The sequence below is a fragment of the Drosophila mojavensis genome, unplaced genomic scaffold, assembly GCF_018153725.1.
Source record: "Drosophila mojavensis isolate 15081-1352.22 unplaced genomic scaffold, ASM1815372v1 contig_74, whole genome shotgun sequence".
NCBI classification, from domain to species: Eukaryota; Metazoa; Arthropoda; class Insecta; order Diptera; family Drosophilidae; genus Drosophila; species Drosophila mojavensis.
Genome location: NW_025318899.1, coordinates 14,124,586 through 14,146,595, shown reverse-complemented (window position 1 = coordinate 14,146,595; position 22,010 = coordinate 14,124,586). Strand labels below are relative to the sequence as shown.

At 40.7% G+C, this 22,010-nt stretch overlaps 2 protein-coding genes across 4 annotated transcripts in view; one reads left to right on the top strand and one right to left on the bottom strand.

Annotated features, from left to right (window-relative positions):
- The window catches only part of LOC6582444 (protein alan shepard), a 158,954-nt gene that overhangs the window by 46,999 nt on the left and 89,945 nt on the right, over positions 1-22,010 (top strand). The window lies entirely within an intron of this gene.
- Positions 9,241-11,318, bottom strand: LOC6582445. Its single transcript, XM_002008112.4, has 2 exons — positions 11,125-11,318; positions 9,241-11,053 (listed from the first exon to the last, which is right to left on the bottom strand). The coding sequence occupies exons 1-2, from the start codon at positions 11,196-11,198 to the stop codon at positions 9,319-9,321; spliced, it is 1,809 nt and encodes a 602-aa protein (XP_002008148.1). The 5' UTR covers positions 11,199-11,318; the 3' UTR covers positions 9,241-9,318.

Sequence of the window (22,010 nt, the reverse complement as noted above, 5' to 3'; positions counted from 1 at the left end):
GGAATTAACTGCGATGAGAAGACTTTAAGCAAATCTACTTTTGTTGAGTCAAAATTCAATTCTCTGAGAGACGAGTGGAAACGACTGTGAAATGGCATGGATCGGAGTGAAGTATAAAAAATATATAAATATATAACTAGAGCGCTAGTAGTAGAGTAGAGTAGAGAGAAGGGTTGGGCACACTTTAAGAGTCTGAAGTCGACTCTGAGAATGTTGATGATGAAGCTAAAGAGCTTTTTCTTGTGAATATACGAAATATCTGCTGCTTAAATATTGATCAAGAATCTATATAGTTTTTAGGGCCAGCAATGCGTCTTCTACAGCTTGTCTAACATATTGACCAATTGCAGCTGAATGCCACATGCACACGAATAATAATAATATAATAATAATAAAACTTATTTGTCATCTATGCAATGCAATTAGTTAAAGAAATATGCAAAAAGCCAAAGGCTAAGAAAAGAAAATTTTTAATGAAAAAATAATACAGTCTTCACCTAAAGAGCTCTAATTATTTTTAGTAAATTTTTAATCTACAAATATATAACTGTATGAATAATGTATAATTAAACACAGCAGCTCTTCAAATGCTATAAAAGCACGTGCTTAAATTCAAACTGATTTGAATCCGCTTTAATCCTATGCAGTCTTTGCATGGCTTTGCCCAACTATAGTCACACATACATACATTTGCATATACATACATACGCCATTCTAAATGCATATAGATATAATCAATTGCCATTTCAAGTGCTTCTCTTCAGCTTTTACACTCTGGCGAACATTCTGGCAATTATTTTTCAATTCAAATGCTATTAAAACAATTGAAAATATATCTTTAATCAATTGAATCAAATTTATTTCGCGTTAATCACTTGTTAAACGTTTGCTAATTTTTTTTTTGTGTGTGGCTTTTTAATTTTTATTTTAAATTTGGTTATATTGCTTCCTTTTTTTTTTTTTTTTTTTGGGCGCAATTAAAAGAGTTTTGTTGCTGTTTAAATGGCAACTTAATTAATTTATACTTTTGTGCAAACATTCAGTGCTGAAATGAGCTCAGGTAAATTCGCGCTTACCTGCACAAATAAATAAACCAAATTTACACAAATACACGCAAAGACAAAGAGACAGACAGGTGAGTCGAGAAGAGCCGCAAATTCTGTGGGATTGTGGGCTGCATTGCGCATACGCCGCGTTGTGCGCGAAATAATATAAAAAGAATGTTAATTAACCGTACTCTTCATGTGCTTTTATTAAATAATCTTAAATAGAATTACGTGACTTTGTTGCGCTTGCCAGGCACTTAATTATATATATTCCACACACACACACACACACACACACGCATATACACATAGAGATACATGTGCACACACCTTGTTGAAGGGAAGGCAGGCGAAAAAACCCGCTTAGCTGTTTTTCTTTTTATTATTTGCTTACGTTTTTCCTTTTCCTTTTTATTTGGCTTACTTTATGTTCATTCCTACTCTCACACTCCCTCTCTCTCTCTCTCTCTCTCTGTCTTCCTCTATCTGCTTGTGTTTGCACATTTCTCATACATATTCAGCGCTTGGCCAGCCCCACCCAGTCGACTCGACTTGCCACTCGTGTTGATTTTTATTTCATTTGCAGCCTTTCTTCTTTGGAGGTTAAGTATCTGTTTACATTTCTTTCTACACCTCATTCATTAAGTGCGTTGTATCTATGTAAGTGTGTGTGTGTGTGTGTGTGTGTGTGTGTCTGTGGCATCAGTGCGTAGCGCCCACATCTGCCACTCATCGAGTCAGCCACAAATGTCGACAAACATCCTTCACTCTCTATACACTACAGCCGTAAATAGTTTAATAGCATTTTCTATGACAGCTTTAAGAGCTGTCCTACATCTACACGAATGCGAAATATAATAGATTATTATAGGCACCTAAATATGTATATAAAAGAAATGTCAAATGTTTATGAAATATGAATCGGATGAGAAGTTTCATATATATTCCATAGGAATATAAAGGTATATTTATTTTCTGCCTTTTTCATATGCATATAAACTCTTTGGGTATGTCGATAACTTCTGCATATATCGATAACTTATCGCGCATATATTATTCTTTCCGCAAACTGATTTATCTACTCTTTCTTGGCTTTTATGATGCGCTTGCAACAATTTGGCTTAATAGAAATTTTTGCTTTATTTCAATGAGTTTTGGTAAATGATTTTGCTTCGAATTGAATTCGATTTTTCTTCGTTTGATTTTTGTTTCTCCCCGTTTGGGGTCAGCGCAGCCCACTCAATGCCACGCCCACTACAATTGGTGGTTGGCAGTTGGCTGAAATTGTTTAGCTTATATTAGCTTCCTCCACCGGTTTTTGGCTTGGTATCATAAAAAGTTCATTCGGTAAATGGCAAATGTGGTTGCTTGCTGACCTAGCGAACCGTCCGCCCAGCCTGCCCCACCACCCACTCCATCCATGTGTTGATGTGAGTGCGCTTGTGTGTGTATGAGTTTTGCGGTTGCCGCTTCAATTTTGTTTATATTTTGGCTTATTTTTATTGGCTGCTCTTTGCTGTGGCTCCTTCAGTTGTTGTTGTTGTTATTGTTGTTGCCTTTGGCATTGTTTAGCTCTAGCTGTTTTCTTTGATTTGCATTTGTTGTTGTTGCTGCTGCTGCTGCTGCTGCTCCTATGGCTCCTGCTGCTCCTCCTGCTACTCCTGCTGCTGCTGCTGTCTGTGTATTGTACAACAAAAATTGCAGATCTTTCGATAATTGAAAATTGTATTTGTTTGCTCGCAGCTGAACTATGCTTACCAAATGAACTCGAAGCTCTCCTTGGGGGAGGGAGCGCATATCGAGCCAATCGCCGAAGCCAGTGCAACAACAGTCGCAGCTTAATAAGCTAGTGGCTGATTTCAAAAGAGAACTGAGAAAAATAAAATAATAGAAGTTAAAAGCAGCATGAAGAGATTTCATATTTAAAGTCTTGTTTTTTTAGTTTATTCAAGTTGCATTCGTAAATTAGTTTGTAACAGTCAAGCAGTGTTGCTTTAGGGTTATAGGTAATATAAACATCTTTCCTCTGAGTATGGGTCATAGCTCTTAAACTTTTTTCTTTACTTCTGTGCCTTTGCCCTCAGCACTTCTTCTCCCTTTTTAACTTCGTTCCACCTTCCGATCTTACCTATCTCGTTTTCAGTCGTTGACTCTGTCTCTCTCATTTTTCTCTGCATTTTCACTCTCTCTCTCTCTCTCTCTCTCTCTCTCTTTTTTCTCTCTCCCTCTCTCTCTCTAGCATTCTTTACTGCGTTTTCTACTCTATATATATTTTTTTCTTTTTCCTATCTCTCACGCTTTCTTTCTGTCTCTCTCCTTTCTCTCTCTATATTTCTCAATCTTGGTTCTTTCGTTGCTTCTCTCACTCAATCTTCGCTCGATCTTCCAAACATTCTCTATCGCCCTGCTCATCTTTAATTCCATTTCGTTTGCTACTTTTCAAACTCTATCTCTCTCTCTCTTAATTTCCTTGAAAGCTCTCCCCTACTTTTAAATCCTGATAATCTTTCAATTCTTTCTTCCGCTTACAATTTCTCTCCGCTTACAATTTCTCTGATATGCACTATTGATCATTTAGAGAACCGTTAAACATTCACAATGACACTCAACTACAATCCGTAATCAGATGCTGTCAGTCGTGGAGTTTTCTGTTCTCTCTCTCTCTGTTCTGTTCAGCTCCGCTCTGCTCTGTTCTGCTCTCTGCTATGTTCATCTGCTCATTTGCATCATTTTGCGGGCATTACAAAGTTAATGACAAAACTTGTCCAACGTCTCCGCTTTCGAGTGCAGCACAGCGAATGATTGACCAAAACCGATGCAGGCAATGAGGACACTCGAACAGCAGCAGCAGCAGCAGCAGCAGCAGCAACAACAACAACTACAACATTGAGGACAACGGCGACGATGACTGTTTGATGAACAGAACAATACAGTGAACACTGAACTGGACAATGGCATGTTCTTCTCGTAAATATATGTGTGTGTGTGTGTGTGTGTGTGTGTTGGTATATATATGTGGAGTCCTGCATATCCTGCTTGCATATGTAACTGTTGGCACATCCGCGCCGCCACGCCCTCGTCTCTCGCTAGCCCCAACTCCAAGTCTGTGCGCTCTGTCCAGCTGAATGACCAAAAGCGGGCGAACGTGAAGTTGCGCTGCGCAAATAGGGAAAAGCAGCTGCAGTTGCCAAGTGGAAAATTTAATTACATGCAAATACCGTTAACTGTTAGAGCGAGCATGTGGCTGTGTAAGTAAGTGTGTGTGTGTGTTTGTGTGTTTTTGGTAGACTCCCTGGTGTCCTGTGCAGAACAATACTCAACTGTTCTGCTATTGTTGTTTCCCTGCTTAGTCGACTTGGCATGCCGCAGTCAGTCTCTTGTTTTGTACAACTGCAGTTGTTGCTGTTGTTGCTGCTGTTGTTTGTATACAAAATTTGCTGTTTTTTTTTTTTTAGCTATTCCCGTAATTGTGCATATAAAAATATGCATTTAAAGCGGACTTCTTTAACAGTTTAATTGTTGTTAATTTTTCTGCACCGGAAGACGGCAAATTCGCTCGCAATGCGCCACAAATTGTTGTTGCTTTTGCTCGTTTAGCTGAGTGCACATCGTTAGCCCTCTGTGCACGCCCCATTCCCAGAGGGGTGGGGCGGCAGCAAGTTTTGTACAAACTTTGATTTTTGTCCCACCGCCCGAAAATCACAAAGTTGTTTATTTGCCAGCCACGAGATGTCCGTTGTGTTGCTGTTTGTCTGTCCTCTATTGTCTCAATGTGGATGGGGATTTGCATTTGCAACTGTTTTGCACATTGTTGTTCCTGTTGTTGTTGTTGTTGTTGTTGTTGTTGTTGTTGTCATTTAGTTTTTGGCCTTCATCATGTTGGCAGCAACAGCAAATTGGATTGCCATTTGAAGTTGCCATAACAAACAAACCAAAATAACTAGACTGTTGGGCGCATATAAATGAGCTTTAACTGGCCGTAGCTCTCTCATGATATATCTATATATATATTTATTTTTAAACAATATAATATCATTGATTTGCCAAATAATTTATTCAGATGTTGCATTTATATTGATTTTTTGCCACTTTAAAGAGCTCAAACCTATTTAAAGCCTTAACGAAAGTTAGTCTGAAATACGCTTTAGATTTTATTTACACAATTCCTAAACTCTTTTGGCTTTCAAGTTTTTCCATTCTGCTAATTAATTCAAGCTTAAGTTCTTATCGAAACGCGTCGCACAAATCATAAATTGCACAACAACTGGCACAGCTTTCGGAATTCGTTTTCCAGTTAAATCCACTGCCAGCACACACACACACACGCTGCGTATGCGTAATATTTTTGTTGAAATCAACTCGCATTTTGGTGTTTGCTGTTGGCTCAGCTGGAAATGAAATTGCAGTTTGCTATCGATTTGCATTTTTAGCTCTTGGCTTGCATTTTACATGCAACAAAGGCAAACATAAGCCAGGCCACGCCCACGCCGTGTATGTGTGTGTGTGTGTGGGGCGTAAGCCGCTCAATCAATTAGTCAAAAGTTCATATTTTACGCCCAAGTGCACTAATTTGACTTTGAGCTGCTTTGGCAGTTGTGCGGGCAGGCAGAGCGAGAAAGAGAGAGATGGAGTGTGAGAGAGAGAGAGATGGTGTGTGCTGGGGTAGCTGGCTTTGGCTGGCATCGTTTCGCTTGTCGTTTGTTTTATTAACATGGCAACTCAAGTTCCATGGCGCGCTCCATGGGCCTGTGCAGAGTCGGCAGAGTCGAGCTAGTTAGCCACTCAAAACTGGCCATTACTCATATGTGGCAGGCGGTAGGGCGATATCGGCTCGAATGCAGGAATATGTGTGGCAGCGGGCAGCAACGTTGGCTGACAATTAATCACTTTGTCATACGCCCACGCCCCCAGGCGCCCCACAAGCGCCCTCGCCCTCGCCCGGCTCACCCCGTCAATCATTAATTTATCATGTGCACTTAGCACGAAAATTGCGCCAACTACAAATTCAGAAACAACGCCCGCTCTACAGTACTCACCCGCTATCATTGTCTGCCTATCTCTGACTCTGTGTGTGTGTGTGTGTGTGTGTGTGTGTGTGTGTGTGTGTGCGTATGTGTGTGTTTGTTTTGTGTAGCAGGTGCAGTGACCAGTGTGCCATGTCCTTTTGTTTGGCTCGACCGTGGCTCGGTCTACTGCTTTTTCTACTACGTTTCATTTACGATGTTGCTGTTGACATGTGACGCCGGCCGGCTGGGCTGTCCGAGCTGTCCGAGCTAGCCTTGTCATGCAATCCATAGCAGCTGCCAAACCAAACCAAACCAAACCAATCAAATTGACATTCTCGTCCTCTGGCCCCACTGTAATTACCGCACAGTGGTCTGCCGCTGTATGCCGCCCGACAGCGCGTGGGCGTGGCCCAGAAATATGCATTTAATACTTAAAAACTACAAATTAATTGCTCCAACACTTTGCCACCATGACGATATTTACACAAAAATTAAAAATTAATAACGCTGAGCGCGGAGCGCAGAGCGCGTGGCTAGAGCGCAGCAAACACGCTCGGAATTCCTTTCATTTCGCTTTATTTTTCAATGTGCTTTTTGATTAAATTTTAATTGTGTACTTTGCATTGCGCAAACACCAAATAATTTATACATACACACACAGGCACGCACACACACACACACATGTTTAAAAGTGCATAATGGAATTTGGATTGCTCGGTTTAAGCGTTTATGGGAAAATTTCTTTGATTTTTCGCTGCATATTTTGTTTATTTATTTTCTTTTGACTTTTAACGCTATTAACTACAACTCTTTTCTCATTTCTGTTTGCCTTTTTTTCTGGTTTCATTGCAGGTAAGTTGAAACGATGTTTTATGCTATGGGTAAGCGATACGACAATTAACCGGGCTTAAAAGCTTTAATGCAAAGCGAACTGGACGTTGGCCGAATGAAACTAGTGAATTGTATGCAAAGTATGAATGTTGGAAACTCTGCATGCTCTATGAGTTCAATTTGTATATGTCTTATATACCTGATTAGCTCAGCATGAGCTCTCTGCATATAGAGATGTCTTAGTGTCCGTCTGAGTTTCTCTCATTTTTTATAACATCTTGCTAGGCCTAAGTGGCTCCAATACACTCGCACTTTCTGATCGAGTGAGCATCAAAGGCTGCTCTCCACCATTCAGAGCGACCTAATTCTGTTCGCCTATAAAACGACAACACTGCAGCCGAGCTCATTTAGTCGTATAGCTGACCTTCTCTTACTCAGTCGAGCAGCAGTGCCAGGCTCTTCTTTCGTAATGGGTAAATATTTAATAAATTTGTTATATTTTAATTTATTTTTTTTATTTTATTTTACTTTTTTTTAAATTTTATTTTATTATATTTTATATGATACATATATACCATATAAATATAAATATATTCAAAATTAAAATTGTTAAACATATTTAAGACGTACTGATCGGTATGATATAGATGAAAGTACTCATTATAATTATTCAAAAAATTATTAATGATGTTCATTATGATTATGGCTCAAATGAAGAAATGAAAGTCCTATTAAAAATGCTGATGAGGTAAATAGCATGATATTCATATAAAAAATAAAAAACAACTTGATCTTGATCTTCTTTAAGTTGGAAGATCAAGATCAAGTTAACAATGTAATTTATAAATATTATAATCAGGATCAAGACTCCCATAATAATTATAATTATGAATTTTATAGTTAGTAGAGCCTAGTAAAACCTCAGCTGTTAAATCAGAAAGAAGACAGCTAAAGTTAATATTTGATGAGTTTGTTGTAATGTAATTTCAATTAGACAAATCTTTGCTCATTATCAAAAATAATGAACAATAATTCTGAATTTAAATTTAAATATTTCCTACTGTTCATTATTGCTATTTAACCGTAAGTAGACTTTAGTCGAACCCAACTTTTCAACAAGCGTGAAATGAAAAAATAATCAACAACAATAATTGGAAGGAGAAAAAACCTTTTTAAATCGTGTCGCGTCAGACGTGTTCGGTGTCATGTCTTTAGCAGCTCCCAAGTTGTCGTCTCTATTATCTAATGCAGGCCATGGCAGGTGAAGCCAGCGCACCGCCGACAAGACCACATTGTCAGAGCTTACACTTGCCACAGTTACACGCACACACAGCCACACACACACACACACACACACACTGAGTCTTACAGTCGCATTTGTTGATGTCGAAAAATGCAATTTTTAAATTTCCATTAATTTCGCGCTGTCGACTTTTGTAAAATGTCACTTGTGAATTCAAAACGTTGCCATTGAAGGCACTCGCACAGCGTATGGGCGTGGCAGAGCATGCTTGTTATTGTTGTGCGGGCTGTGGAAAATGCAAGCGACCAGCAGCAGCAGCAACAGCAACAACAATGCTGCCAACGAGGCGTATAACTTGCCCAGGTGAAGGCTGTAGAAGATGCCCCATCTAAGTGACTGACTGACTGACTGATGTGTGTATCGGTGTGAGTGTGCGTGTGTGTGTGTGTGGAGTGGCTGCTGTGGCACCTGCAACTGCACTTGCCAGGCCCCAGCCAGACAGTCAGCCTCCAGGCAGCATCAACTAACAAACGATTCTTTCTTTCTTTTCCTATTCGCTGTTTTTTTTTTCTGTTCCTTTTTAATGACATACACGAACAAGGCGTGGACTTGAGTCTGCAAGAACACTTATGCACACCCTCAGCAGCCACCGCCCCCCATGGCACGCCCATTTGGTAGCGCTGTTAGGTGGCCATATGATAGGGTCTTCCGTCAAGGAGCGTGGTACTATTTTAGTCGCCTTCACTTGATGCTGAACAAGCGAACTTACACGACGTGACATTTAATTCAAAATGGCTTTGGTGTTTTTTCTCTTGCCTTCACTGCTTGTTAACAGAGAGGGAGAAAAAAAAACTGGTTGAGTGTGCGCAGGGGAAGGGGGGACTTCTTGTGAACAACTGTGATAACTTTCCGCTTAAAACAGGAAAAACAAAACGCATGAGGCATGAATATTTGTGACCTTTGGCATATAAACGGACAGCGAAACCGAACAAATTACCATCTAATGAAATACGTAATCGAACTATCAATTGGATAGTTGCATTATGCAATGCAGCAGCTGCATCAACTATTCGCAATAATTATTTATGGAATAGTAAAAGTAAATGAGATATTGTACATTTCTAAAAAGACGAAACTTGAATTTATTCAACCAAATGTGAAAATGTATAAATAGACTGGAGACAATTCACTGTTATTCGTCGGGTTCGTCATCGTCTTCGCCGCCCTCGCCGGGGCCCGCTTCGCCGCCTTCTTCCTCCTCGACCATCTCCTCGGATGAGCTGACCTCCTCGATGGGCTCGATTTCGGAGGCCAAGTCCTCCTCGTAATCACTGATTGCGGCCAGATCCTCCATGCACTTGTCGTAGTTCTCATCGAAACGTATGGTCTCATTGAGCGAAGCCACCTCCACATCCTGGTCGGGTGGCAACAGCATGGGCGCCGTGCCCGGTGGGCATTCGGTGATATTGCGTATACGCAGCGTGTGTATGTGAAAGATGGCCGAACGATTCGATTCGAGCAGTATCTGGTGGAAGACGCTCAGCAGGCGATCGATGTTGCCAAACATGCGCACCGAGGCACTCTTCGGATCGTCGCCCTCCTCGAGTATGCGGCCGACAATGTGATGGCGATAGGGATCCATTAGATAGATGAAGTCGCCCTTCTTCCACAGCGAATACATCTGATTGTTGATCTGGAAGATGAGGTAATCGTTCTCCTCGATCGCCTTCTCCAGCATCAAATGGAAGTCGTTGTACTTGTACATCGGCACACACTTCCACCAGCCCTCGTACACGTTCGGGGTGAGCATCACCTCGGCCACAAACTGGCCCATGCGCACCTGTCGTGGGAACGTGTCCAGGTCCATTGGCTGATTGATATCCGTGCAGGGCTCCCAGCAGTTCTTGCACATGTTGACGCCATAGCAGAGCACTTTATCATAGTTCTTCATGTCCCACGTGGCCGGATGATCGATCTTGGAAGCCAACGCCGTGGCCACAGCCACGGGCAGGGCGCTGCGATTGCGCAGCGCATCCTTTGGGTTTAGAGTCAAGTGCAGATTCGACTTCAGATAGCCATAGTCGGAGGCAATCACATCGAACTCGCTCATCCGTGGCCCGAACTCGCGCTCCTGGCTACGTCCCTGCGGCCCGGGCGTCACCAGGCGCACCACCAGCATGTCGCGCAGCGTGAACTTGGCCGATCTATCCAGATTGCACTCCTCGCGAATTAGATGCAGGACATTGTCAATGGAGCGCATGGCCAGTATAATTGGAAAGCCGCCGTCCTGGTTTTGTTTCAGCGTATCCTTGTCACGCCCATTCAGATCGAGCACCAACCACACGCCCGCATCCTTCCATATCAGCAGATATGTAGTGCCCGACAAGAAGATGCCGATTTTGTGCTTCTTATAGAATGTAGATAGAATACGTCGGATATTTTTGATTTTACTCTTGAGGCCGTACACCTCGAAGGGTGCATCCAGCTCGACAGCAAACTCAATCTCATTAATTTTGAAGTGCCTTGTGACCATCTGCTCGTTGTTATCATAGACCTCTGGATACCGATTGGCGTTGGGCTCCTCCATGCTCTCCGAGTCGCTGAACAGCACCTGGCCCTCGGCCACGACCTGATCGATCAGTTCCGGTGTCCACTCGTTGCGCCTGGTAAAGTATGTGGCCGTAAATGCTTTCAGAATGCCAGCGTATCGTACTGATTCCGCATTCGGTACGCCGGACTTTGTAGGCACCAGGCCGTACACGATGCCCAATGGGGAGCCCAAGGATTTGTCATGAAACTCACGATTCAGTGCCTTGCACTCCTTGGGATCGAAGGGTCGCACATAGGGCTCATCGTGTATGCCGTAAATGCGACAATGCTCATGGCAGCACGGATCCCGTTCATAGTAACGCACTGATCTCGAGAACCTGAAAGCAGAGGAAGAGATTGTACACGAGACTCGATAGAAAATGGAGTGGTTCCTCCAGTCTTTGCTCACGTCGGCTCACAGCGTATGGGCTTCGGCGGGGGGCAGCAGCAGTCGCCTCCCTTCATTCGCTTTTTACTGCTCATTTCGTAGACTTAACTTTGAAAATTTTATGCTTTTCGCCAATTAGAAAACATCAATAAATTTTTAGCACTATCAGCAGCTTGTGTGAGAACTAAATGAGTGTAAATGAAAAATGTAGAGTAATTCAAAAAGATTTGTAGGTAAAGGCCTAGCTGATGGAATTCTGGAATGAAAAGCATTGATGGTATTATTATTAAATTTTTTTTTTAATTTATTATTCTTATTAATTTTATTTTTTTCTTAAATTAATATTATTAATTTATTATTATTATTATTATATTTTTAAAATGTTTACTATTATTATTATTATTTTATTTTATTATTATTATTTATTAATTCAAAATTTGTATAAAATAATTTTTTAAAATGTTCTTCTACCGTTTAGTAGCAATTGAATCTTGTTTTACATTATAAATGCCGAATTTATTAATCTGAAACTAACAAAAATTTTCAGGAAATTATTAAAGATATATCGAAAAGTTAGTGCATAATTTTGAGTTTTATATTCACATATATATATTTTTTTTATTATATTAAAAATGTAATAAGTAAGTTGCAGCCTTTTGTTTCCCATTTCTAGTTTTTTGTAAAAAAAAAAAACATGTAATTAGTTCAACAGTTAATTAATTGTGCCTGAAACGTCTGACAAAATTGTGCTTACATTCTCTTTGAAAGGATTCGTCAGCCATTTGTGCCACCTGCAGCTGTACGCCCAAAATAAACACCTGTACATACCTATTTGAATGCCTGTGAGCCCGTCATATATTTGTTACTAAAACTCGCCCCTTCGCCCTCGCTCTCGCCCTCAACTTGTTTTCATTACACAAATTGCGCTGAATCACAACCAAAATTTCATTTACCGCATACGTATAGCGAACTTATGATAATTTTTCAGAGAAAGAGAGAATGAGAGGGGGCAGAGTATGATGGAGAATGGGAGAGTGAGCGAGTGAGCGTGTGTCTGGTGAGAAGAATTGTGTGTGCTTTCAGTTTTACGACTGAGCAAAGTTAATTTCTTAGCGCAACAGTGGAGCACAGTGGCAACTAACAGTTAACAGCCAGGCCAGATAACACGAGACAACAGTTAAATGTAATTGGAAAGCTCATCAAGTGCCGTTGTGGCAGCTCCTTATTGTTGGCTGCTGTTACTACTCCTCCTCCTGCTCCTGCTACTGCTCCTCCTGCTGCTGTTGCCACTTCAGCTGCGCACAGAGATATGCAAAAGATTTTGTTGGTGCTTTTGCTTATTTTTGCGGTTTATTGAAAACGAAGCGAGCACGCTGCGTATACGTAACGTGCTGTCAATGGCTAGCAACAGTGCTTAGCTAAGCTGCTTTGCAGCCAACAACGGCAGCAGAGCCACTGAGCTGCTGAGCTGCTGAGCTGACTTCCCTTCATTTACGAGCTGGCACTTTATTGTCCTTTTGTTTTTGGCTGGCAGCCACGTAATTGGCTTAGTCGGTGAGTGTACAGCAGCAGCCAGGCAGGCAGGTGAAGGGCGGGGCAGAGGGCTCCAGCGGGGTGCAGCGTGCAGTCAGCCATTGCTATTAACAATTTCCTGCGAGAGTGTGTGTGTGTGTGTGAGGTTTTTATTTCGTGTCATCCAATCAGCCGCGATACGAGATACTTCAGTCACATGTGCAGATTGATTCCCCGAGCTGCCATCAAAGCCGTTTTCGACTTTATTTTTGTATAGCTTCCGTTTTTGTTTTTTCTAGAATTTTTTTGGTATTTTTTGTTCTATTTTGCTTATGTTTTTTTTTTTTTTTTTTGTTTTTATTCAATTTATTTGCTGCTGGTCTAGCTGTTTTTCTGGCCATTTGCTTAGGCCACTCGACCAGTCGTTTCCTTCCTTCGCATTCAGCAATAAATTTACACAAAATCGTAAATTTTAAACACTTCATTTAACAGCGGCAGCAACACGAAGCGAAATGAAATGAAATGAAATCGCTTAACGATTATCGCCCACGACAAGGCGCTGTCTGTCTGTCTCACAGTATATGTCTGTGTGTGTGTGTGTGTGTGATTTCTTAGTGTGTAACCACCAACTGCTTCAAGTGCTATACTGGCCACTGCCATCAGAGTTTTACCATTTTCTTCACATTTCTCGCTGGGCAATTCCCAAGTGAGTGAACTTTTATTTTATTCTTTTATTTTTGTATTATTTTATTTTATTTTACTTTTTTTTTCGTTGACTGCAACAAGAGTGCACTTCCATTTAGGGCTTTGCCCATGAATTTTCACGAATGTTGCCTGCCAAACCAAGCTCTAAGACCCAACAAGCAAGCAACCAACCTGCCTGCCTGGCTGCACTGCAGTAGTCCAGCCCCTTCTCCGCCTCCTGCTCGCCTGTCTGCCAGTCTGCCTACCTCCCTGTTCGGTTCAGTGCTCAATAATGATTTCCATTGCGAATTATTTGCATTTCCCCGAACTCATTATGTTTGCATTGTGTAAAATTCAGCTACGACTCTCGATTCTCGCTTTGACTTCAACTCGGACTGTGCCGTGTGCCGTAAGCTGGCAACAACTGCTGCTCCTTTTGCACCTGCTACAGCTGCTACACCTGAGCTTGTTTGCCAGTTCTCTGGACAGTTCAAAAGATGCCAAAGTACAATTTTCTTTTGTATAATATTGATTATAGATTAAATATACATTCTTTTCATTATATGTATATATAGCTGTGTATATGTAAGATAAAATATATATGTATAAATATATTTTCAGTTCAATATTCAAACCTTTCAAACATCTCAGACTTTCAATATATATTGCATTTAGTATTCTTTAATATAGAGACTAAAACTTCATATGATCAACATCTCATGCCATATACTCTTTACAAATATTTCACATTTTATAGAGCATTTAAATTTCGGCTCGTTTTCTTCCCCTTTTCTGTTTAATTCCAGTATTATTTGGTTTTATGCTGCAGCTGAAATGCTATTAACATTTCCCTTTCCTCATAAAATAAATACAATTATTTATGCATATTTACGTAAAATCGTGGGGAAATATCATATTAACAGCAAGCAGGCCAAACACCCACTCTTACTCCCCCCCCTCTCTCTCTCTCTCTCTTTCTCTCCAGCTCTGTTGCCGTTGCATTTCCATTTTATTGCGTTTCATTTTGTGTTCGTTGCATTGCGTTTCGTTTCGTTTCGTTTATTACATGTCAAGCGTCAATGAATGTCAGTTTGACAGTTCATAAGACAAATACGACAATGGATGTGGTCTGGTGTGTGGTGCGAGTGTGCCAGGACGTACCTGTTTCCACACACACACACACACACACACATACACATACATACTGCACACACACAGCAGGAGCAGCACGTGGGGCGAGAGTCCTGTGGTTCTGGCTCTTGTGACAGCCAGGTAACATTTGCGGACATTAACGTCAACGTGCAGCGGCATGCCTCATATATGAGAGACGTGCACAGGCCACGCCCCCCACACACACACACTCCCACACACACGCACTCAAGCGCATATCCTGTGGAGCAGACGCCGCTTGCATCTTGAATAATGTGTTAAGTGTGAGGCAGCCGCAGCCGCAGCCGCAGCCACAGCCGAAGATTGCCAATTCTTGAGTACGTGTAAGTGGATGTTGCAGACGCTGCTGTCGCTGCTGCTGCTGCTGCTGCTACGGCAGCTGTTGTCCTGTTTTTGGCAGGACATGTGCGACGTCGCTTTTGCCCGTCAACTTATTTTCTTTGCGCACTTTAAACAATGCTTGAAAATTGAAAATCAGATAAATATGTGAGCAGCTGTCGCTGTCTTTAATAGACGCTGTCAAGGCTGGAGTGTGTGTGTGTCTATGTGTGTGTGTGTGTGGTGTGATGAGTGTGGCTGGCATTGACAGCTAGCTCACAGCACTGGCAGCTACACACTTTGAAAACTTTCAACGCATTGTCATAAATCATTTTGCGGCAAACAAGTTGTATGGAAGTTGGACACGCCCACACACACACACACACACACACATACACACTCACACACAGTCATATTCTTTTGTTAGGCATTTGAAGTGGGACAGCGACTGTTTGAGTTACATGCAGAAATGTCAAAGTTGAGTTCACAAGTTGCTGCTGTTGTTGTTGTTGTTGTTGGTGGTGGTGGTGGCCGCAGCCTGTCATGTCCTGGCTGCTCGTTGCAGGACACAAGTCAGCACAGTACTTAAAGCCATACCTGCTGCAGCTGCTGCGCTTTTTGCCAGCTGCCCCTAGCCAAAGCGCGCTTCAACTTCCATTATCATCAAATTATTTTTATTTTCAATCGGGCAGCTGCTTGAGGTTCTCCAGAGAATAGCATGTCTATTGCCAGCTCAAATTACGTATACGTCCAGCTTTGCTTCCACTTTATATTTTTTCTTATTTATTTTCTGCCTTAATATATTGTTGATTCTAGACCTGGTTATTGTAGTAAGTAAATGTACATCTATTTATATTTACGTTATTTTATTTATTATTATTATTTTTATTTTATTTTATTTTTTTTTTGTGTACTTTAGCTTTATAGTTCTTGTGATTGTGCGCCTGGCGCTTGTTACTTTTTATAGTGAGTGGGCTGTGAGGGTTTACAATTTCTAGCACTCAATTGGGAGCCGGCTGCTGTTGAGTGTTTGGTGGCCGTAGGCGGGGCCTTAGAGAGGCGGCATTGTGTTTGGCAACATGAGATTTTGATGTAAGCGTGACGCTGCCATATGTGCAAAATGTTGTAAGTGTTTCAAATATGGCGAACAGCGTAGGAGGCGACCGGGCGGGCTGTGTTATATTTGTAATATATATATGATATATATATATATATATATGAAATACAGCACATTTGGCCATATATCCATGACTTTAACTAAAAAAAAAAAAAAATATTGCTAAATTGTGAAGTAGTTTTGTTTGACGTGACTCGCCTTTTGAAAGTCACTCGACGCCAGCTGCTGTCCCAATCAAAAATTCACATTTTGCTGTTATTAAATTTTCGAACATGTTTAGGGGGAGATTTTATGAAGGTTTTCTTTCTTTTCTGTTTTCTGCAATCAAACAAAATACGTTTTGAAAAAAAAAAAAAAAAAATGTTTATATGTAACAAAAGAGTATTAAAAATAGCAAAAAATTAAAATAAAGAATACGCTGATGTCTGGGTATACAAATTCAATTATTCATATAATTCTTCGACTCTAGAAAATTTTGTGAAAATGAATTCTAAGCTTATCCTTTTTGCAAAAAATAAAATAAATAAAAAAAACACAAATAAATTCATAAAGATATTAGTATTATTATTATAAATTCGAACTTTTATCAATTATACATAATTTATGTATTTATTCATGTTTTATTTACATCTAATAAAATTTAGTAAAATAGAGAATTATTAAATTATTTATTTAATTATTTAGCAAGGCTGTAAATGGAGAAGATTGAAGAGGAGCATAGCACTCTTCTCTATTTTTAGTTTTTCATCTCTTGCTGCTCATTACTATTTCGCAGCTTCTCTCTTGCTCTTCGCCTAGCGCTCTCCCGCTCTCAATGTCTACCTGTATCCTGCTACATGCAGCACTACCAGACACATATTACTTACCAATTCCGCACTGTTCCGCCTTAGTTAATTAAGCAGCCATTTCTCAATTTCTTTTTGCCACAAAATATGAAGAAGAGGAACAGCGCAGTAAGGGGGCGAAAATGTCTGCCAGTGGCGAGCCAATGTCTGATTACTGGCAACGACTTCCGTTTTTTAATATTTATAATCCACTGTAATTAAGACAAGAGCCAAGCACCACAAGAGTCGCGAGCTGCAGAAGGAACAAAAAAATATATAAAAACCGTAGCAATAATTACCAGCATTTTTATGGCAGAGCCACAGCAGCAACAACAACAACAACAACAACACTAACAATGGCAACGAGAACGGCAACGGCAATAAGGAGCATTATGAAGGATTCATGTTCTGGTTTTACATTTGGATCTAGCGATATATACAGAAATGAAAAAGTAACTGCCATGTTGGAATATAAATGCGTAGCCGAGACGAAATGTGTAATTAGTGGCAGTTAATAACTTTGGCAAACTCTCACGCAGCACCGCCGCACCACCGCACCACCTGCCTGCTGCTGGCAGATACTAAAGTGCCAGGCTGTCCGCCTTGGGTTGCTCGCTTTACAGCGGGTGCGGGTGTGGGTGTGGGTGTGGGTGGTGCTTGGTGTAGGCGTGGCTATGGCATTAACTCAAAACTCAGACTGCAGACGCCGGCACGCACTCTTAATTAAATACAAAAGTGAAAATGACGCAAAGGCGGTTGCGGCGTACCGCGGCAAAAGCATAAGAGAGAGCAAGAAATACAAGAATGAATGAAAGAAAAAAGGTCGAGCTTTGACTATAAATTATGCAGGGCGAAAAACAAGAAACCGAAAAGTATTTTTAGTTGACCTGGAAAACCGCAAGAGCTGTGACAACCGCAGCATCCGAGTCGTCCTCCTCCTCTTTGCTGTGACAAAAAGCAGAGAACGCTGAAAAATGCGTCTTGGATTGAGATAAGTTGGCCAGACCCAAGCACCCCAACCAGCGCAACCAGCCCAACCAGCCCAACCACCCAGCCACCCAACCACTCAACCATCCACCTGCTCCACCCATTTCAGCACTCTATAACGCATTGAGTCTGTGTAATGTCCTTCGTTATTTTTGCACTAATTTGTGGTTTTCCTTTTTGCCTTTTAACGCACAACGAAATTAGCTTCATTATTGTAATTAACTTGGCCCAGTCCCATTGGCAACGCACACACACACACACACACACCTACCTACTCAGACATAGTTGCTGGTTGTGTGGAACGTTGGCAGCGCTTTGTTAAATTTAGCAAATTAGTTCGAGTTCAGCAATCAGACCGTTGATTGACTTGATCAAACAGCAACTGGAAATGGGACTGCGAGCCTGCTGGCATAATTGATGTCTAGCTAGACTAAAATAGAAATAAAATATGTGTGAGTGTGTGGTTGGGTGGACAAGGCGATTAAGCCGAATAGCTAATGCGCTGCTGGAATTAAAAAAAATATATATATATTTTGCTGTGAGAAAATATGATTGATATTGAATGATAAACTAACTGTACTGTATTAGCGAAGCATTTACAGTCGCAGTTCCAGTAGTCACAGTATTCACAGTAGTCATAGTATTCCCAAAAGTCACAGTAATCACAGTAGTCACAGTATTCACATTAGTATCTCACAGTAGTCACAGTATTCACAGTAGTTAAAGTAGTCACAATAGTATATCACAGTAGTCACAGTAGTATATCACAGTAGTCACAGTAGTATATCACAGTAGTCACAGTAGTATATCACAGTAGTCACAGTAGTATATCACAGTAGTCACAGTATTCACAGTAGTATATCACAGTAGTCACAGTTGTTACAGTAATCCCAAAAGTCACAATAGTCACAGTATTCCCAAAAGTCACAGTAATCATAGTAGTCTTAGTAATCACAGTAGTCACAGCAGTCACAGAATTCACAGTAGTGAGTACATAGTAGTCATATAAGTCACAGTAGTCTCAGTAGTCACAGTCATTCTGTCGCAGTCACAATCTTAGCCCCTTCCCATCCTCATTCTTTCATTCACAGTCTCAGTCTCTTTCCCATAGTCTTTGTCATTCCATCACAGTCACTTTTAGTCACAGTCACAGTTCCCATCGCTGTTTTCTGTAGCTCAAAAAAAAAAAAAAAGAAAAAGTTTTGTAACCCTAGCCTCAATTCTTTTTCTTTCCATTTGGTTCTGTTTGTCCATCTGCCTGCCCACTCACAAAACTCATTAAAAGTCTTGTGTTTCCAATCAGACAAATGTTAGCCTCCATAGCAATTTGACATTTGGTAAAAATCAAACCCTGTCCCCGCCCCCACTTGGCCATGTTGCGTTAAACGTTGCTTGACTGTGGCACGGTCAACTTTTTGGGGCATTCAAGCAAAAATATGTCTTTCATTTTGGTTGGGCAATTCGCTTTAATGGCAACCCAAATCAAAATTCAATTCGTGGAATAACCCAAATATACACACATGGACCATATGTGCATGTGTGTGTGGTTGTGTGTGTGTGTATGCGTGTCTGTTTCCGTTTCCGATTTGTGTTGCTAGCGCCACGTGGCTGACATGTTAAAAGCCTAAATAATTGCCCACATTTTATTACAGTGTATGCCAAAGAATAAAATGTGTTTTCAATTCAAAAATACTTCTTCTATATATATATATATATACATATATATGCATAATATGCAAAACGAAAAACGTTCTCAACTTATCTTCTTTCTTTTTAGCCATGTTCTATTAACTCAGTTGAAACCTTTTTCAATTCTAGTCAAGCAAATAGTTTAGCAGCTTATCCCTGGAGCATTTAACTTGGACTTCTGACTGCCCATTGTGAGTGTGTGTGTGTGTGTGTGTGTGGGAGGGTGAGCGTGTGCGTGTATAATATATGTAAATATGTAGAAATTAACAAAGGGACAGCACGCCTGAATTATGGTTTGTTAAGTGGTTTATAAGTTTGACTGTTCCATTGCCTTCAGCATTCACATGCATAATTTAAGATATATAAATGTCTGCTGGACTGTGAAACGTTATGTAATATATTATATTATGCATAAATACTTACTACGAACTTTGATATAATGGCATAATTAGAATATAATGGCATGATTCGAATTTTGTTTACATATATATGAGAGCAGACTGCCTGAACGAAAGGTTAACGATAATTATATCTATAAACAAGACTTGAGTTATGCAAAATGCATTAAAATAGTACGAGGGAACAATAAAAAAAATATTATGTGAATAATTTGAAATGAATATAGGAAATAAGTTTTATTTGATTAATTTTGATAATTAAACAATAAGCTCACAAAAGGGGTTTCTGGAGTACCTCGTATGACTTCAATAAACATTATTAATAATAATTTCAAAGTTAAAAATAAAAACTAAATAAATAAAATGTATTTTATAAGGACAAGTTAACTATAACAAAGGTTAACTTTTTAATATTATTCTAAATTCATCTACTATGTTTCACTTTGTATAATATTAATATAATATTATATATATACATATATATCCTCAAATTCTTCTCCCCGCACCTGCAGCTGTCATGCATATCAATCAATATCAATGGAAATTCCATAGCTGTGCTTCGCTCTTATTTCCCTTCCGACTAGTTATTTACCTGTCTGGCGTCTCAATTGAATTTTCTACATAAACCATCGTAGTTTGCCTCGTATCGTATTGAGGTTCGCTTGTATTAACTGGCGCCAAGTGTTGAGCTTAACTTGTTTCAATTGATGCATAATTGACGCAGCCATTCCGTATCCCATTTCATATGCCGCCAGCTGCCTGGGCGGTGTCTGGTTTACCTGCACCGTTTGTTTAGTCTGTTGCGCTTGTGGCGCGGCTTACCTGAGTCTGTAGTTGGGCGGAATGCTATGGCACAGCAGGCGGTTGGGCACACCGATGCCCTGCCATTTGTCAGTATCCGTTCGACGCTCCAACGCATTGCCACGCGTGTGTTTACAAAAATACAACAAAATTATGATGAACAAAGGCAGCTACAGCAGCAACAGTAGCAACAGCAGCAGCAGCAGCAGCAGCATGAGCAACTATATACGAGAGCGACTGCAGCGCATCTCATTGCTGCGATTGCATTTCAATTTGCATCGCCCGAATGCTGAGCAGCGCAATTACAATCAATTTGGGCACAGCCAGGACTACGATTTGCGACAATACGTGAGTGGACGCAGACAATTGCTATCTGTGTATGTGCGTGTGTGTGTGTGCTTGTGTTGGTTAATTGCCAACAGCAACGACTGGCCAAAAAGTTGCCTCTGCTGTTGCTGACACGAGCCAACAGTAAAAACAAAATTTAACTAAAATCCATATAAAACAGAACTTTAATCACTTTGCATATATTTATTTTGTCAATTTCATTATTGAATTGGTTATAAAATTTATTGCGCTCGAAAGTATGCTACATTTTATTTGTCGCCCAGCATCTTTGCCATTTTCAACGAATTTTCATTGTTATTGACAAACAAGCGACATTTTTGCGGTTGCAATTGTCGTCTGCTTGCTTTCGGTTGCCTCGGGCAGCAGTCAGCCACCGAGCAGGGAGCATAGCGAGCACTCTGCACACTGTCTGCCCTGCCCTGCCCTGCACCCTGCACCCTGCACCCTGTTTTAACTGCCACGCCCTGCATTGGACGTGTTGGGACACCGCTTAATTTCCGGCAATGCGAGTCACGTACGCTTTTCCTGCCTTTATATGCAGTGACATTTTCATTTTGTTTGGCTTTACACAAACACACACACACACACACACACAGACACACATGCAGACATGCACAAACACAGATATTCACACGTAGCAGCCGCATGTCTTACAAAATGAACAAAATGGCGGCTGAGCTTATCTTAAATATATGTGTGCGTGTGCGTGTGCATGTATATGTGTTAGCCTTGCATGCAACGCGCCAAAAAAGTTTTTGTCAACTCATTTTGTTGCAATTTGCGCACAAAACTCGATTATTTTTAATTAAAACAACATTTGCCTGGCTCCACACTCTGAATAAATGAAACGAAGCGCAAGCCAACCTCATGGCCTCAAGTCGAACTGAGAAGCAGAAGCAGCAGCAGCAGCAGCAGGAGCTGAAGCTGAAGCAGGAGCAAAAGAAGAGGCACAAATAAAAGCCAGCTAGGCGCACTTCTCAATCTGGGTCCATGCTTTTAATTATACGCTAACGATGCCGTCAACAAGGTTATTTTTTTTTTTTTTTAAGCCTCAAGTCC

What these genes read in the sequence shown, in the direction of transcription:
- LOC6582445 (XM_002008112.4), bottom strand. Translation starts at nt 11,198, where the DNA reads ATGAGCAGTAAAAAGCGAATGAAGGGAGGCGACTGCTGCTGCCCCCCG. An exon ending in CCCATACGCTGTGAGCCGAC is followed by an intron (nt 11,054 to 11,124) that starts GTGAGCAAAGAC and finishes CTCTGCTTTCAG; the next exon opens with GTTCTCGAGATCAGTGCGTT.